This window comes from Falco biarmicus, chromosome 1, assembly GCF_023638135.1.
Source record: "Falco biarmicus isolate bFalBia1 chromosome 1, bFalBia1.pri, whole genome shotgun sequence".
Taxonomy (NCBI): domain Eukaryota; kingdom Metazoa; phylum Chordata; class Aves; order Falconiformes; family Falconidae; genus Falco; species Falco biarmicus.
Window position 1 is genome coordinate 4,632,177 of NC_079288.1, and position 19,164 is coordinate 4,651,340.

Sequence of the window (19,164 nt, forward strand, 5' to 3'; positions counted from 1 at the left end):
CAAATCACCACAAGTGGATTATCATTCAGTCAAACTAGCTTGAGATGTTTTTATGTGGTAATTGCACACAAGTATCTTATCAAGATATAAAATACCTGAAATTCCACCTTACCTTCTGGTCAACACAGTCTAGAGATTCTATAAAAATAAATAAATTCTCACGGTAGTTATCAGAACCACACAGTTGACTTCAAGAGGAGGTTAGTTGTCTCCCATGGCTTTCCAACTTTATGTCTTTTAAATTACCCATGAATTTCCTAAAATAATAATACTTTATAGGGCCTGTTTCCAATCTATGCAGGTCCCCACTGTAATATAGGTATACAGAGAGTGCCTTTATAAAGCAGGGAACAGATACACTTCTACTTTAAACATTTTAAAAAATTATTTTTTTATTTTTACAGAAATGTACAGGAGTTGCTCTAGACCAGTGATACAACAATACATTAAGAGATTTTAACAGCCACCACTATTTCATTCCTATTTGATAATTCTAGGCTACAAAAAAAGAGTAAGCTATAAAAATTATCTACAATGCAGAAGCTTAAAATAATTTACTGTTTTCATAAATATTTCCAACTCCCGAACAACATCTTTAAGACATTAAAAATACATCATGAGAACAGAATGTACTAGAAAATGGCCTTCCTTATTATTAGAGACACTGAGGTAAGTGGAATACCACTGCATGGCACCAATCTGACACGGTTTGAGGAAGAGGAACAGTCCGATTGCAATATAAAGCTGGAAAAGTACATGGCTGAAATGTTTCCAGTTAAAAAGAAAAAATCCATAATCATCATCTTTATTGACTGAAAACATCAAGTTTTAGGAGTCTTATTTTTCATACAATGGAAATATTCAGAATTGTAGCAAAGTATCACAAAATTATTGTCATATAAAACCAGATTCAAACACAAATAATCAGGCTGAAGTCTTGCCAAATACAAAATGAAGCATAAAAATAGAACACAATATACAAGACTAGAAGTGGTTAAATATTACTGAAACCAAAGTAACACTGGCATAATTTTATTTACAAAATCTTGCCTAATCTCTGAGACCATCCTGAGCTACAGTAATCATTCCTCTACCTTTTTAGGAGATTAACATGCAGACCTGACAGTTGGAAATAATGAAAGGAAATTAAATGAACATACGCAAATCTATGTACATTGAGGCACAGTGCTTTGTAAAGACTGTTACCCAGTCATTATTGTGAAGAGCTCTTATTAGTTGTTTACATGTTAGAAGACTTGTTGCATCCTCTCCCTGCCCCCTCCCACCCCAAATTATTTAACACAACTGCAAATTCAGAAAGAAACAAGCTTATTTTAATAAAACTGTCTCCTTGGAAAAAAGCAACTTTGCTGTGGAAGTTGTGACAGTTGGTCATTACAAAAGGACTTATTATTATTTGATACACAAATTACAGAGAAAGATCGTATGAAGGAGTCCCCATTGATTAGTTTGTGCATTTAGTATTATAAATGCACTTATTGGACAAGCACCAAACAAACCCACATTTCAGTTGTGGAGAGCAATACCAATGCAATAGATAAATACATAATTTTAAATACTTATAGAAATTTAATATACAATCAGCTCTGAATATACAATAAAATAACGTGGTAAAAAAATGAAAATCAAACTATGGTGAGAATATCACCATTAGGCACAACGTATTTCTGGGGTTGGTGATTTTAAGGAAAGTCCAAACACAGACCATTTATCATTTGTCTGGGTATTTCAAGATGACTCTCTTCAAGATAATGCAAAAACCTATAAGAAGAAAAGTAAAGGGATAACAACTATAAGTTATTTCCAAATGCAAGGCAACACCTATTATCTGGAGAGGCAAACTTTCACCCTTCTTGTCTAGAATTATTTGACAAATTATTTTATTAAAATTAACTACCATGTATATAACAGTGTAGCAAGATTTAGGAAAACCAAAAAGCTTACCTTCTTTTAGTCTTCCCTTGCTCTTTAAGCTTCTCAAACCTACAGATACTGCGAAGACTGGGGAGGTATTCAAGTATACTGGCTTGCTTATTACTCAGGTTTAAAGGACTTCTGGAAAATACAGTTCTGATGATTGCCAGCCTCTTCTCTGCTTTTTTGTGAATGCTAAAATAGATAATGAAGCTTTATTGTTTCTCATTCAAGAATGAACAAAATAGTGACTGCGCCTTTAAGATCAAATCTGGTTTAAAACTCTGGTAAACATACTGATGTCTAAAACTGCATCCCAATGGATTAGATGCCTGCGACTTGTTATCTTGTGCTGCTTACACAGCATTACAAAGTTACACACGGAGACAGAGACATGACAGACAGTGGTCTGTTTGGCCAAGGCTCTTAGCTCAGCTATGGAATCTAGTCTGGGGAGGTCTTCACAATCTAGTACATCTGTCTGACAATGTAACCAAAAGCATCTGTGGCCTTCAAAAATAAAAAGCATCATGTACTTTGTAATTGCCAGAATGTCAGTATCAGTTCCAATGTGTAACTCCTATATTGGCCAAACTCGGTCACAGGTTAGATGGTTAGACCCATTTTGACATTGCTCATCTGGGTACTGACTTACAGCAGTAAGGGTCTAACCTGTTTTCATATTCAGGCACTCGAATAGGTTTTATTCACCTGTTATGCCAGTTTCACATATGATGACTTGTTTATGTCATCATTTGTTCATGTTAAAACAGTCTTTCATATCCACACTTGCTAGCAGCACTGTATTCTTTGATCTTTTATAATATATTAAAGGTTATTACGTGTTAGCATAAGTTACTACAAAAAAATTGCAATAACTTTGCTCTGAATTTTGTTAGGTCTTCATCAAGTAACACCTATGCATTTAACACAGACCCAATATGACCAGGCACTGGATGAAAAATTTGCATGCCTAGTAGTTGCAGAATCTATTTCAATCCATCTGTCTGCCTTGAAAAAGCCATTCTTTTTGGGGTTTGTTATTCTTTTGAGGGTGGGGGTGGTGTTTGTCCCTTCATTTTTACAGTAAACAGACTAGATTATTGCTACCACCCCTGAACAACATTACAGTCAAGCTACTCAAACATGAAAAGTCACTTTTTGCAATTACCAAGCAGTTAATTTAAGCTTATACAAGCCAAGTGAACAACTACTCCAGCGTTTTGAGACATACTGACAACAGTCATACTGGTATATGTGTATACACAGTATGTGAAACAGTCCTACACCCTGTGAAACGCTTTTCTTGACAAATAATTGCATTATATTCCAGAAATACTAGCAAAGTCTTACCTTGAATCAGCTGACTGACTGAAGGATACACAATTTCTTGTGTTTGAAATATGCAAAGTAAGTCCCTCCAGCTGATCGCTTTCAGGTGTTTTACTGGTACTCAAAGAGGATTCCAAGTTTTGTGAAATATTAACAAAACATTTGTTAAAACTGAGTGCTTCAATAGCTGCTTTTATTTCACTACAGCTCTGGGAACGCCACCAATCAGTATTTTCTATACTGAATTCGTCACAAAGACCATTTTTGATTTTGCCATTTGTCCAACTAAATCCTTCATCTTTAGAGAACTCCAGTGGTTCCTCGGTATTAGTGTTTACATAGCAATCCAAGAAGGACATGTTCTCCACAAATTCAGTCAGCGAATTCAGACACTGAAAAACAAGTGCAGACCTTTTCTCCTTTGCTGAGGTTTTAGTTTTAATTTCTCTTTCTTCTTTATTCATCAGAAATTGCGATTCCTCTTTATTCACTTCAGCACCTGATAGAGGACTATCTGATGGTAAAGTTATGAATTCAGCTGAATAGTTCAGTTCAGTATCAAATAAGTCACTATCACACAATATCTCAAGCCTCTTCTGCTTCTTTGTCTTTTTAGACTTTTTGCCAGAGCAGTATCTGTTAGTAGATTTGCTTTTCAAAGAAACTGTGGTAGACCTTTCAAGTATAGAGTTAGAAGCTTCAGATTGGTTTGAAAGAACTTGCACTGGTAAGGGAAGAATAAGTTCAAGATTACTATATATAAAATCCACTTTCTTCATCTGGAATTCTGTGAGAAGCTGCATCAATTTATTCCACTTGTCCATGGTTGTGATTTTGTGCTGTAAAATAATAATCGTGAAAAATTTATTAACTTATCATATATATAATTTATTACAGAAATTCCCATAGTCCTGGCTTTGTCTTTATGAGGCGAGGGACTGTTCTGCTTGCAGGAGACTTCCCCGGTTCAGATTTTAGAATCAGATTTTGCTTAATAATGACAGAATCCCCTAATTTCTACAACAACTCTTTTCAAAGAGATTTGCTTCCAAGAAGATGCTATTTGTAGTGACAATTACACTTAATTATCTGGCAATCATTCAAAGTATTAGCTAGTAAACTACAAAAAATACCTTAAGAAATGTAAACAAATCTTCTGAAGGCAACAGGATATTCTTAAGGCCAAGCAATGTCTCTACACAGCCTGTATCACATTTTGGAAACTCCTGAACGCGTGCATCAGCTTGAGAAAAATCAATCTTGGAATCAGTAGTCTTTTCAGAATAAATTACATGATTTGCTTTATCTGTTTCATCTCCTCCTGCACAAAGATAACATGCTTTACTTGAAAAGAAACAATGCATCGTGAAATTGTTTTTTCCCCCCTCTTTGCCTCAATTCCTTTTATAACGGATACTGTAACTGTCACTTCTTGCTGCAGTTCTGAGTAACAGCTGAAATCAGTCATCCCCATCCCCACCCATCATCCCCATTTCATTTCTTCAAGTGTTAGCGATCTGCCTGCTCTCCCTTCTTTGCAAGTGACCATCTAAAATAGTCTGTTCTTTCTTTTATGCCCCACCAGTCTCTGTCACTCATTCACACAGTCTCACACACCCACACCTGATGAGAATACTCGTCCTGTATCCTTTCGGACCAAGTTCTCACCCTTGCTGCCTGCTTGCCTGTCCAATTTTTCTCCTTTTTTCAGTTCTGCTTCTTCTTTCTAGGTGAATTATCTACAACTCAGCTAAATAGATAAAGAACTGCAACCTCCGAGGTGAAGGGAAACAACTGCTGGCTCCCTACTTTGCCCAGTTTTGCTTCTCGGAAGTGAAAAGGGAGATAATTAAGTACAAGTACCATAATGATGGGTATTAAACAGGTACAATAAAAATAAAGCTTTTAGCTCCTTAAGTGTATTTACAAGGCTTTGAAGTGGTCAACCCCCACCTCCAAACCCTACCCAAACGTTTAGGAGCCTTACAGGAAGTTACCATTTAATCATACAAGTCTAAGAATGGTTTGATTTCATCAAATTCATGTTAAGATGGAGAATTATTGTTGTTTTTAATTAAATGAAATCAACCTACCATGATGGGCCAAACATTTGTCTTTCAAGCATCCACCTCCACTTCTCACCCAAAATTGTAAGTAGAGAATACTTTGTCTGATATCACAGTTATTTGTGGTTAACAGAGCAGCTAAGTCCTTCACATCTGTTCGTAGATTCTCAGCCAGACACAGCACTTGAAGATAGCTAGCAGCGTTCATCTAAACAAAAGTTAGACAAAGACCACTGAAAACAACTACAAATCCAACTGTGGTAAGTCACACAGGAGAAAATTATTCTATTTATGCTTGCAATACATTTTTCTTTTTAATACAGAAAATTAGATTATAGTTACATTAAAACCTTTATAGAAAAGCAGAATACCAAATCTAAACAGTCCACGTCAGCGAATTAAGTTCAATTCAGGAATTCAACTCATTAGAAACAAAACACAACACACACATTCTGCTTGTGTTCCTGAAACCATGTGCACCTTGCTTCTCATCACCAGCGAACAAGTTTTAGTGAACTATATTCACTTTAAAGGCTTTTTTCTTTTAACTCCGAAAAGCTTTCGGGCTACCAGACAATTGCAATTTCACATTAAAAAAAAATTCCTCTTCTCAAAAGCAAGTTCCTTCTGATTCTCATTTATTTAGGTTTTTCACATAATACATAGCTGCAAATAAAACTATTTGCTCTACAGAATACTAGTGTTTATGTTAAAGGGATAACCCATAGTATTTCTAAAATAGTTCCTATACTTTTTTTAATGAAAAAAACAATACTGGCATAGTCAGTGTTCAGATCAAAACTATTAGATGTATCATTTATGGAATTATTTACTACATTCTAAAAGCCAAGTTAAGCGATGAAGTGATGTTCTTGTTGTAATTCTCTAAAATACTAAGTGGTTAAGAAAATAAATCTTCCATGCTACTAAATAAAAATTCTACATGTAAAAGGTAAATGCACCCTACACATCCTTGCATAAAACCTGAAAAAAATAGTCTTCTGATGAAACAGATGTATTACATCAGATAAATATAAACCTACATCAACATTTAAATTTCCAACTTAAATTAGCAGACAATTACTTGCTTAGGACATATCTGCATTTCCAAACACAGACTTACCAAGGAAGGGGTTCTAAAGTTGATCTCTTCAAAATAGCCATCAAACAATAAGCTGAATGTTGGATCTATATAAAGAGATATCAGTGATACATTCAGTATTCAAAATTAATTATTTTCTTTACCCATTAGAGCAGCCAGTATCTTTATTCAAATACTAAAATACTGGCTTTAAGAGTCTTCACTCATTTGATTTTACATTTAGGAGTTCTATTCAGCCATCACCATTTAATCCATCTTATTAAAAGAGGTTCTATCTGTAAAGCTTAACTACTGTAACAAACAGTACTCACCATTGGTAGTAAGAATTACAGGTCTCTTTGCTGTTGCCATGAATGTCTTTATTGCGCTTAGAAACCCTGCATCTTCATCAAATATTATATCTACCTATAGGAAAAAAACAAAGTGCAAAAAAAAATTTAACAATAACTACAAGCTGTGAACGCAATCATACTTTTAACAACTGACTAAGACTTAACATTAATACAGATTTTTTGAATGTTTGTGGCCAATGACAGTATACATGTGCCAGGTTCACCTGTTAGCACAAAACACTTTGATCGCAGTCTTCCATGCTGCGGCTTACAAAATCACAGACTGGTTGAGACTGGAAGGGGCCTGGGGAGGTCACCTTGTCCAACCTCCCCCAGCTCAAGGTGGGTCAGTTAGAGCAGGTTGCCCAGGACCATGTCCAGGTGGCTTTTGGCTTTTGTTTTTTAATAGAATTTCACTAGTATTCTGTAGGATCAGCCCACAGTTAGCAACATTGCTATACCTCCTTTATTTACTTAAAACTACATTCTTGGCTGTAATTTGGTATTCTTAGTTTAAACTCAAGACATTTTGGGGCCAGAGGTGACAGAAAAGAAGAACTGAATGTGGGCTTAGATATTGTAATTACTGGGGTATTAACGGTGACTGTTAGAGTGTCTCAGTGCATTTAAGTAGTGTAAAATTATAAACCAACACTTCTGACATAATCAAAGGAGTTAAATTAGCAGAATTCTGCAAACTGTCCTAACAGTGAACAATGGTTGATAGATGATAGTTTCTTTATCTTTTAAAGTAACTTTGTAAAATAATGATCCATGGTTAAAAGAGTACTCCTGAGGATGAAATCATGAAATACTGAATTAGTTTTTAAGAAACTGATAATGCCTACACTTGAATCTACCCAGAAATCTTAAGGACAAAGGGAAGAAGAAAGTTAAATTCTTTAAACACAATGAAACAACGTATTGCTCACATATATTTCATGCGAATTTTACCTCTTCAAAGAGAATGAGAGATGTTGCACTTTTCCTGTTGTGTTCTCCTCCTTCTCCTTCTTTGTTTATTGCCTTAATTTGAGCATCTTTCTTTTCTTTAAGTGATTTCTGAGTATTACCTGCAGATGGGTGAAGAATTGAGCAGGAAGCAAAGGAGGACTGAAACCATGAATATGCATTCTAGGCACTGGTTTCAAAATCACCCCAAGTATTAACTGCTAAAGAAAATCTACACTGACACAAAAACTTAGATCTGACCTACATCCTTTTCTGATGTCTCTTATTAAAAAAAAAAAATTGCAACAAATTTGCTGGGAATCAAACTGTGTTTGGTGAAGGGCTCACTTACCTGTAAAGTTAATTCTGCACCTAACCTGTTTGCAAACTATGACGCCTCAGGGGCATGGAGTAGATACAAGTCCTTCAAGAAAATGCAGTAAGATTGCCCAAAAAGACAAGGATTAGACTTGGTTGCCTCAATTCAGCACTTCGCTCATGCATTCCTCTGTATGGTCTGTGCAAAACCACTCGTTGTCCAAATATATTATTTCCTTTCTAAGGACCTGTCTTTAAGACTTCCTGATCCCATGATACATTTGGAAATACACCTTCCAATGTTAAGCGACTCAAAGATTTCAGCGTGCCCTTTATGTATTTAAATCCAATGTCTGTAATCAAACATTTATTGGCTTTACAGGAACTCTTAATTCTGTAGCAGAAACTTTATGTATATATATATACACACACACAAAAAAACCCAAAACCCATCTGTCTCCACCAAGCACAGTGACCATTCCACACCAACCTGAAACAGGTACTGAGGTAACAAAGGCATGTTTTTCTACAGATTCTAATTTTTCTTCTCTTACCTAGCTGCTCTGGAAAAAAAAAACCCCAAACCCAAAACAACCAAGGAAAGCCTACTGAACTTCATATAGGCTGTACCCTAATTAACTTCCCTGTAATACAGAGTAATGGCTATTTCCTATGTAGTTAAGTGTATTCCAGATGCATTAAGTAATTCCTGCTGGCAGTTGGAGTGTAGTAAGTGTGCTCTACTCTTTTCCCCACACAGCTCCACGTATACAGGAGCTCAGTGTACTGTTTCCATCTCCAAAGGTAAATAATTATTAAATGGTGATACCTACCTTTATTTTTTTCTTGAGATGTTACTGCTCCATCATTACCTTTACGTTTGGAAGGAATTTTGAAATAGTCTGCAAGTGTTTTAGGGGGCAAACTTCGTTTTAATCCTGCTCCTTTTGGTGACAGTGGAGGTTTTCTTGGTGAAACAACTTTCTTTGGAGAATACATTTTTTCTGCAAGATATGTTTTACATTAAACTTTATCTGGAAACGTTATCTCAAACTGACATGTCTTGGGCAAATTCAGAGCAAATCCCTGGTTTTGTATGTAGTACAGGACAGATTTACTGTACTGATTTCTGCTTATTTTACTTTTCTCCTGTTATAGTGAATGCTTTCTGTTCAACTTGATATTCAAGTGCCATAGCATTTACTCCAGCACTACAGAAATAGCTGAGGATAACCAAGAGTCAGTCATTTTGATAACGTCATTATTTAATTTGGTATGTAGTTTTGTTAACCAACAGAGCTTTTCTTATTATTATGGCCAGATAAACTGCAGTTTCCCATCTTTCTTAAACAACTGCTGTCTAAAAATTGTTTTGGGAACTCAGTTCCTAAAAAAAATCCCCAAACAACCAACTAAAAAAAGAATAAAAAAAAACCCCAACCCCCAAACCACCCAGATATAACCATGAAACTTACTTGGTGACTTGGTACTGCTACAACTGTTAAAAAAGCAAGGCTTGTGTGCATTAATGCCTTTTTTATCCACTTGATGAGACTGAGTAGCTTCTTTTAGTTGAGACAGTATCTGTCTACCGCTACGCTGGCAAGAGGCATTGACTTCAAATATCTGCAATGGCATTTAATTTACATTTTTAAAAAGTTAGACATCTTGTATTACGAATGCTCTCATATCACTAGTTACAAAAAAGAAAAATGACACTGAGGAAAGAATGCCACAAACCTTAAAACCAAGCTCCTGAGCACAAGCATATACTGCAGCAGTCTTCCCTACTCCTGGTGGGCCAGTTATCAGAACTGTATTGCAAAGGTTAGTCTCTTCCTCAGTATCAGAATCACTATCTCTAAAGTCAAGACTGTCCAAAAAATCTGTAGAATCTTTTTAACAGAAAAGAAAGGATTCATGTAAATTTTTTTTGCAAAATTTAACAAAGAGAAGCTATATAATTTTTAATTCTATCAGCACCTTCATGCTCTTTGTCCTCCTTTTTCCCTTTCCGATTTCTTTTTTCTTCCAAGTCAGCTCTTTTTTTCCATTCTTTTAACCAACTATAAAAGGAAGGAACAGAATAAAAATGAAAAATAATTGCTGAATAAAGTGAACCAAATTCAGATGGAACAGAACGTAAAACTAGGGGACATAAGCCACTTGTTATTCCTCTCAAACCAAAGTCCCTTCAGATTAAAAAAAAAAGAAATTGTTCAGAGTTTGCTCAATTCTTTTATAAAAAAGGATTCCTTCTTCATTCTCCATTTACTAGCTGATTGGTATAAAACCAAGTCACTTGGCAAGCTACTTAATAAATTGTGGGAAATGCTTTATCAGTCATAGTTTAGCATTGTTTGTCAGATGGACCTTTAAATTCTGCATAGGAGCCACAACAATAACTTAAACCCATACAGAAAATTTAACTGAAATCACAATATAGTAGATGGACTTGAGCACCAAATTACTGTCAAAAGCAGAGGCAGAGCATGAAGATTAGGATCAGATATGCTTGTAGGGAAGAACAGACAAGACTCGTAGGTACCTATCTCTTACTCATAGCATGTGAGCTTAAATAACCTGACAAAAAGTAGTTTTTAGTAAACTGGTAAAAGCATTTGTTACTTAAGTATTTCATTTGATCCCACAGACTAATGCAGCATTTCGTGTGTTTGTTTTGTACCACACCATACAGGCTACTGAGGTATTACTGGAAAAAGGAACTACGACCAAAAGATCATTCACACCAACTGACAAATTTTTTCTGGAACTTTTCGGAAGTAAACCAAAACAAAGGCCGCAAACATACACCCTGTGTTATTCAAGCATAGCATAAAATAACTGACTTTGCTTCTTTAAGCATAATCAAGTAATACAATGAAAAATATGAATAATAATAATAATAATGGATCCATGTTTCCACTTCTGACCTGTGTAGCCTTTCAATTTCTTTCTTGTTCCCTACAAGTTCACTGGAATCTTGAGGTTGGTATTTTTCTGTCCAAAGCGTGTCTTCCTTTTCAACACCTACAGAAAAATATCATCCATTTTAAAATAGTTCTTCATACGAAAGAGTTGATCAAGTCTAGTAGAATGTTAAGACTAGGTATGATTTTTGCATCACAGTAAAATGCTGACATACATCATATATACATTCCCTCAATGCAAACAGAATTAAAATCAGATAGGAAATGGAGTTACCTGAAAGTGCATTTGGGTCTGATAAACATTCAGTGTCTTCTGTCACAACATCTAGTTTCTGGGTCTTGTTTTTTCCCAAGCGTGTGGCTTGTCCTGTCTCTCGCTGGTTTTCTCCAGATACAGGAGAAACTCTGGATTTTGCTTCAGCCTCTGTACCTTCACTTTGTTTTCTTCTTTTTGACTTGTGGTCTTCTGTTTCTTTCCTTTTCCTCTTAGTTTCCCTCCACTTGTCAGAACGTTTCTGATTTATCTCAGAATTTGCAGTGCCCTCTCTGCTTTCTAAGGAAAAAAACCCCACAAAATTACAAGCTATGTCCACTACAACCATATGTATGTTTAAGCCATACTTGAAGAATTTGGTAAAAATGTATATATGAAAAGAATTTGGTAAAAAAAGTGTGAGGACCCATTTATTTCCAACAACAGTATTCCTTCACTGACATATTTCTGGAAGTTCCAGGTTGCCTTTTTAAGCTAGATAGAGCACGAGTGTATTTTTCCCTATGTAGATTACTAACCTTGAATACTGTTTTCAGAACCCAACCGTTCAGTTTGCTTTTTCAGAAACTTGTAGAAGTATTTTCTCACAGGAAATTGAGAATTGGAAGACATGATCTCATCTAGTAAATCTTTCCTGAATGTATCAGGAAAAACTGGTCGGTGGCCAGAAAGCTGTAACACACACACACAAAAAAACCCCCCCACCAGTTATTACTCAAAAACATCACACAGAACAACAACAACAGTTTTGCATAATTTAAATTGGTCACTGTCTTGTTAAACACAGATTAACAGAAAGCGTCGGGAATTGCCTAATGTTACAATGCAGAATGGGTAAATTACACCCAAGGAAAAAAAAGAAAACATCCAGAACAGAAACAGGTTCAAACTATACATTTTTTTAAAAATAAAAGTCCTAACTAGTAACTAATTTCAATTTTCTTTTCATTTTTCTTGTAACACAAGCCCCCATTTTGAAGTACTAACCACAGGTGCAGAGCAGTTTCCAGTTAGTTTTGAGCTCACACTGGAAAATTCACCAAGTGAGAGAGTGATTTTTGTGACATTAGTGACTTCAGTATTCAGTTTCCTCAGCTTAGTTAACAGAGGGCATGAGGGCAACTTCAATTTCCACATTGGATAACCTACAAAAGAACCCCCATCAAAAAAAAAACCAAGAGGAAACTTATTACCAAAACAGCAATAAACACAGACAAAAACATCCTACAGTAACTAAGAGTAAATGCTTTTAACGATATCTTTATCAGGTCAAAGCCAAGCTTATTTAACTTACACTGCATCAACTTTTTATCTTCATTAATTTCACCTCCCAAAACCTGAACAAATTTGCACATTTCTGCATTCAACATTTTTCCAGCAAGTTGCTCCTGGGCTCTGCTTGCTCTAAATAACCGCCTGTGCCCTCACTGGGTCTCTGTACGACAGATACTCACCAAGGATTTTGTTTGTTTATTGGTTGGTTTGCAAATATAAACTCTGTTAAGTGCTACTCTACATTCTGCTTTTCTGTCACGCCCTTTCAGAAGAATATTGTAGCACACTTCCTCACTTAGTGGTAAGAAACAGACTGTTCTTTTGTGAAACGTTTTGCCTTTGTTTGAAGAAAATAGCTTCATCCCCAATCAGTCCAACCTGACCTTTATTCTCCAAACTCAAACTCGAAAGACTCTTTTTTGACTAAGTATTAAGAATTTTGCATCCTCACCCATGAATGTGTACATTACTTTAGCATCAATTTGATTTGTAAATTGTGTATTCACAAACATCTCACTGGAAGCTTGTAAGTTTTGTTTTCTTACTGTGACACAAAACAAGAAGACACTACCAGTTATTCCAGTCATAATAGTAAGTTCTGCTGATCAAGAGTCTCTTTTCTGCAAAGATTTACTAGAAATTATTATATACATTTACACATAGCTGGAAAAAAGCTTACAGTCATCCTTCTGCTGTACATGGACAACAGTCTTAAAACATGAACTTGCAAGAGAGTACGCTTCCATTGCTGCTGCCTTCTTTGCAATCTGTCTTTTCAGCGACTCTGGCAATCCACTCATCAAGAATTCACGTTTTGCTCTGAACTGATCATCATCTTGAGAATTTTCAGATGCATCTTGGCTTTAATGAAAAGAGAAATGAAAAAAAATAAATCTTAGAACTAATAGCTTGTAAGGCTTACAACAGAATTTAATCACATCCACTTCTATACTCAAGTTAGAAAGTATCTGGGAGAACTGCTAAAATTAATTGAAATGTAGGAAGTTTACATTTAATGTTAATTGTTAAATTAGAGATTTTAATTTAAAAAAAGCTTTTTTTTTGTAATTTTATATGCAATTCAGAATTTCTTTTTATGTCATCATCAACTACATTTTCAACCATCTAAAATGGCTCAACAGTGGTTGAGGAACTCTCCACTAAAATCCCAAAATTTTGCAAGCAGATTAACATATTGATCAGTATAAAAAAAAAACCCACCCTTTAACCTTTATATCACATTTCCATAAGCGTATTTAAATGTGTGCAATGAGAGAATGTTAAAGTAATCTTGAAATACGTTTTGATTATTAAACAACTGCAATCTTGCAAACTGACCTGCTTTCATCAAAGACCACAACTGGTTCACCTGCAGAGTTTTGAGCACTTCTGCCTAGGAAGGAAGGTGGATATCCCGGTTTTCCTTTAAAAAGGAAAAAAAAAAAATATGATTAGGTCAGCATTGATACAGAATTTAACCTTACTTCTCTGTTCATTATCTCTGTGTTCCATATCATAACATTAGGCATTCCCCTTAAGGGGAAGCTGAGTATTTTAACAAAATTCATTATAGTTTTATTTCTAGTTATTTCATCACTATAGATGTTATTTTCTATAACATTAAAAAAAGCCCCTCAAATTAGAAGACAACAAAACATGGTATACTACTGGTAGGTTTTGAAACAAATTGTTTTCCCTGAATGAAGAAAAATTAAAGCAGCACGCGTAAATAACCTCTGCACTGTTAACTCCTATTATAAAAGGAATATATTGGAATAGTATTAAAAAAACAAAAATCAGAAGAAAAGATGAATGTACTGCAAAAGAAGCTTTATAAAAGTCAATAACTAATAAGAATTAAACACATTCAGTAAAACCCAATTACCATTTGAGTTCTTTGCAACCTTCAAGTTTCTAGACTTTTTTCCCAGCACATCATTTAAGCTCTGAAGATGCTTTTGCTTCACATTCTGCACCGTAGTAGTGGCATCACTCAGGCTTGAATCTAAAATGATTACCGATTCCTAGAGGAAAAGCAAATAAAATAAGAAAGGAAACACAGCTTTTCCTCCTTTATTAACAATACAATTTAGTGATCAGTACTGAGAAAACTGAAGAAGCTAGAGAGCCTGGAACTTAAACATAATTAAAAAATTATACAATACTTTTATTACTGTTGTCTACACAGAAATAGTATATAGAATAAGATGTCCAATATATAAACACAGGCCAGAACTACTCTCGTCTAAATTTAAATGTCTAAAACATACACATTTGAAAGAGACACATTGCTGTCCATTAGGAAAGAGAAACAGTCACTTCCAAGCGCGACCATCTGCCGCATGTTACAGATCTACTTAAGGATGAGCTTTCCAGTCTATGCTGACAGTCACCTTACTATGACATTCACCATACCACTGCATAGATATGTACCTTATTTGATTCTTTAAAAGAAACATTTGCAAGGTAAGAAACATTTTTGTTGCTTAATGAATCACAAAAACTTCAAAATATCCTCCCCCCTGCCTCATAGTATACAGGCTTACTTCACTTTCTTGTAATTTTTTCTTTTCAGCAAGAGCTCGCTGTCGAGATGAGCGCCTCACAGGGACTGGTAAGTCTTCGTTAACCTTTGATCTGTTATGCTGTATAGCCTTTGCTTTTTCAATCAGCTCTTTTGCTTTGGATATGTTTTTAGAACTAGAGCTTACCTGTTAACAAAGAACAAAAGCAGCAAAACACCTAGCAAGCAATAGCAATATATTTGACAGTTCACATAATATAATTTTCATATTCATAAAAGCCTATGATTTTAATAAATTTTTATCGGTATCAAAAAGAAAATGAAAGACTTGAAAGGAGGAGCAAACCGAGGTGATATAAATACTTTTCAAAAGGCAGTGAGTGCCCTGCAAGGGCTCCAATCTGTCCACAAAACAAATGAAATACGGGCAGTGACGTTCTTAAGTGTAAGTTGTTCTGCTGTATCCAAACTGAGAACTTGGTATGTTCCCATACTGAGAACCTGCAGAACATGAGCATACTACCTTACTAGATTTTTCTGTTATGAAAAGTAGATTGACATGGATAAGACACACTTGAAAATTTAAGTTACAATAACTGTACAAGAAACTATCATAAATCACAGTAATATTATTTTACCGTAGGGCATCTGAGAACTGTCATTGTATTACATTATACTAACTCTTACACAATACTGAATATTAATACAATTATACGCATATAGTAAATGACAAAATACTGAAACTGTTACATAAATTACCTTTATATTTTTGGAGTTAAACTCTTCATTTTTCACTGCTTCAGCTTTATTTGATTTTGTAGTCACATTGATACGTGTAAACCTCATTCTAATTAGGAAAAAAGTATTAAGAAATTATTACTTTCACTTTTTAATAAACAGAAACATTACTCCAAATCTCATTTTCAAAAGCCTTTAAATACAGTGCTGTAAACCGAAGCAACCCCCCAAGTGGTGGATGGTTGGTTTTTTTTTTTTGTTCTTTGGGGTTTGTTCGGTTTTTTTAAATGTCTTTAGTACAAGCACATTTATTGAGTCAGATTTGGTTCTTCTGTAGTATTACCTAGCATGATCTGCATTCATGCAGCTTTGGAATGCATTCCAATCAAATTATGTCTTAGTTTTAAAATACTTACAGGAAAACAATGTGCAAAAAATGTAGAATATACTCTAAAATGTTTACCTTATTGGGCTGCTTCCGTCAAAGGGCACAGTAATCACCTCTGCTTTATACAGGTTACTTTTCTTCAAGGATTGCTTGCTTGCTTTTGGTGTAGAAGTCTGTAAAGGACGGCTACTTAGCCCATCTTCAGAAAAGCTATCTCTAATCCTGTTTCTTTTAGGTGTAACGTTTTTTGATGTTTTGATTTTTTTCTGCCTTAAATTCCTCCTTCTCTCATTCACCTTTGGACTTGATAAAATTTCTACATCTAAGGTGTTTTCCTGAATAAGAACACTAGCTCCTGAATCCTTACAATTGCTGGTATTTGAGACATTTGTTTCCTCAGTTTTTGAAGCCTTCCTTCTTCTGTTTCCTTTCTTCTGAAACTTTCTAGGTGTTTTGGGTTTAGCTCTATTTGTTTTAGGAGTAGAATGTGTATATTTATCCACGTAATCTTCTGGTACTCCACTTTCTAATCCTTTATTTGAAGCAGTGTCATCTGCAGGTCCTTCTTTTTCTTTTGAAGACTTACTAGTGGCTTGCTTTTGTTTTCCGGGTGCCTTTTTAACTCCACTTTTTATTACATCCGATGTTGGTTGTCTAAATGCCTTCATAAACTGATGCCTTTCTTCCAGAGTGCATTTTGGCTTCAAAGAATCTGACCCTGCAGTCTCTAGCACAGCTAACTCTAGTTCTTCTTCCTCAATAACTACATTAGATTTTCTTTTCTGAGTAATCTGTTCAGTTTGTTCACTGTCCAAGAGCGGTGGGCTACTTTCTTTTTCCCCTATGCAACCCTTCTGCTTCAAAAAAATTGAAGCAATTTTCCTAGAGCCTTTTTTCTCCTTATGTAACGGAGCTAATCTGAGAGGAATGGAATGAATTTGTGCAAGGACAGTTACTGTTCTAAGCGGCACCTGTTGAGACTCCTCACACTTTTCTGGGTCACTAATACTACCACTTCTGTCCGTTTCATTTGCTGTAGCAGAATTGTCTGTTGCCGGCTTTTTGTCTTCAACCTGATCTACGTTATTTTCTCCCTGACTCTTCAAGAAGTCCTCAAATGACACCGTTATTATACCATTATGTACCTGTGATGTCTCATCATCCATATGAACTTCAAAACTGGGATCACTAATAGTAGCGTCACACTCTGCTGTTGTAGGAGTTACCATCTTTTTCTTATCTTCAGTTTCCTTTATACATGTGTCATTCAGCTGGTTTTCAGATGAAAAACTTTCAGACAAATCCATATTTACCTTGTGCTTCCTTTTCCTTGATTGTTTTACCCTATTTTTTGTTCCATTTATTTGAGAATCCATTTTTTTGGAGTTTTTTCTGCAGATGGCAGTGTTTGGGAAGTTCTTTCTTTGCACGTTATCTTCTGCTAATTCTCTTGCACTCTTTTGGTCAACTAAAGTGCAAGTGGTAATAAAATCATTACTGTCTTGTTTCAGTCCTGCTGTTTCTCTGCTGTGATCACTACTAATTTCTATTTTGTGTTCATTCTCAGATGCTTTCGCCTCCCTTTGCGTATTATTTAAATTAACTCTCTTCCCTCTCCTCTTGTGCTTTAAAGGTGGTTTAGAAGGTGACTTACAGTCTTGGCCATTAGCATCCAATGGCGTTTCATTTTCTCCAGCTACAAGCAGTAACGAAGCCTTCTCAGTTACAGCTGTCTTTTTAAAATAACCCAATATATTACTGGGTTTTGGTGGTGACGACACTTTATCCACTGGTTTTGCTAACGGCGAAAAATATCTTGTGATTGTTTTAACAGAAGTATCTTCCTCTCGCCGTTTCTTGCAGGGCTATAAAAAAAGTTTAACGTCAACCTTAGTTTTTAAAAACTGAAGATGACTTAGCGTGGTAATATAAAGCAGTATTTGCAGTATAGTGATGCTAACACTTTTTCAGAGGACAAAAGCCTCCTGTCAATGCATTAAGACTGTGTGCACGCCAACTTTATCTCCATGTTTTCAAAAGCCATCTAAGCTCGAAATCAAGATTCTGCCATTTCAGAAAAATAAAAATCACATTCTGAAGCTTTGAGACCGCCAAAACTGACAGCGACCACAAGGTCTTCAGACCTTCCCGACACCGAGGTCCAAAAGCCAACTTCCATTGGGGTGATCTCCCTGGCGGTTACCGTGGGGTGCTCAGCAGAGCGCTGGGAGAGCCCTCAACCATGAGAGCCACCAGCACTGAACGGTGCGTGACCCTACCGCAAACATCCGTGAATCTTAAGAACAAGCTTCATCTTTTAAACGTGCAGAAGGAAGGAATACAAAGTCCGCACCTCGGGTGGCAACGCAGACCCTACAGGGTGATGCACTCGCACGACAGTCCAGGGACTCTCCCAGCGCTCCCACCTCACCAGAGCCCGACCCCTCCTCAAGTCACCCCGCCGGGGGCAGAGTCCTTCCCCCCCGGCCGCGGGGCCGCCTCAGGAAGGCGCTTCGCAACCTCCCGGCCGCCGGGCTGCGAGCGAAGGCGGCGCCGGGCAGCGGGCACCCCCCGCCGCGCCGAACGCCCCCCGCTCCCGCAGCGGCGCCGTGTCAAACGCCCCCAGCACAGGGCCGCCCCCCGCCCCCGAGAGCGCCGCCGGCCCCCGCCCCGCCCGCCGCGGCCCCCGGCCCGCTCCGCGCCCCCACCTGAGCGTCGCCGTCCTTGCCGGGCAGGGCGGGGGGGGCGGCCGCCGCGGGCACGGCCACCCTGCCCACCATGCCCCGGGCGCTGGCGGGGCCCGGGAGCCCTCAGCCACGGCGCGAGGCAGGCGCGATCGCCATGGAGCGGCGCTGCGCGGCCCGCGCGCCCGATGCCACCGCCGGGCGCGGGAGCCAGGCGGGCAGAAAAGCGCGCGCGGGACGAGATTCGGACCTCCGCGCGGAAGGGGGCGGTGCCACGGCGCCCCACGTGACCCACGCGCGCCGCCAACGGCTGCC

The 19,164-nt window shown here is 37.1% G+C and overlaps 1 protein-coding gene across 2 annotated transcripts; it reads right to left on the bottom strand.

Moving 5' to 3' along the window:
- Nucleotides 1–366: 366 nt before the first annotated feature.
- Nucleotides 367–19,143, bottom strand: ATAD5 (ATPase family AAA domain containing 5). 2 transcript variants are annotated; one of them, XM_056334261.1, is made up of 23 exons: nt 18,874–19,143; nt 16,241–18,030; nt 15,799–15,886; nt 15,062–15,226; nt 14,401–14,539; nt 13,854–13,938; nt 13,195–13,376; nt 12,228–12,385; nt 11,759–11,912; nt 11,241–11,519; nt 10,970–11,066; nt 10,020–10,102; nt 9,777–9,931; nt 9,512–9,662; nt 8,870–9,040; nt 7,722–7,840; nt 6,747–6,840; nt 6,457–6,521; nt 5,361–5,541; nt 4,401–4,588; nt 3,289–4,106; nt 1,966–2,130; nt 367–1,782 (listed from the first exon to the last, which is right to left on the bottom strand). In XM_056334261.1, exons 1-23 carry the CDS (start codon nt 18,943–18,945, stop codon nt 1,704–1,706), a joined length of 5,478 nt encoding a protein of 1,825 aa, XP_056190236.1. In that variant the 5' UTR covers nt 18,946–19,143; the 3' UTR covers nt 367–1,703. The 2 variants fall into 2 exon arrangements, with proteins under 2 accessions (XP_056190236.1, XP_056190244.1); XM_056334269.1 differs by lacking the exon at nt 15,062–15,226.
- Between the last annotated feature and the right edge of the window lie 21 nt (nt 19,144–19,164).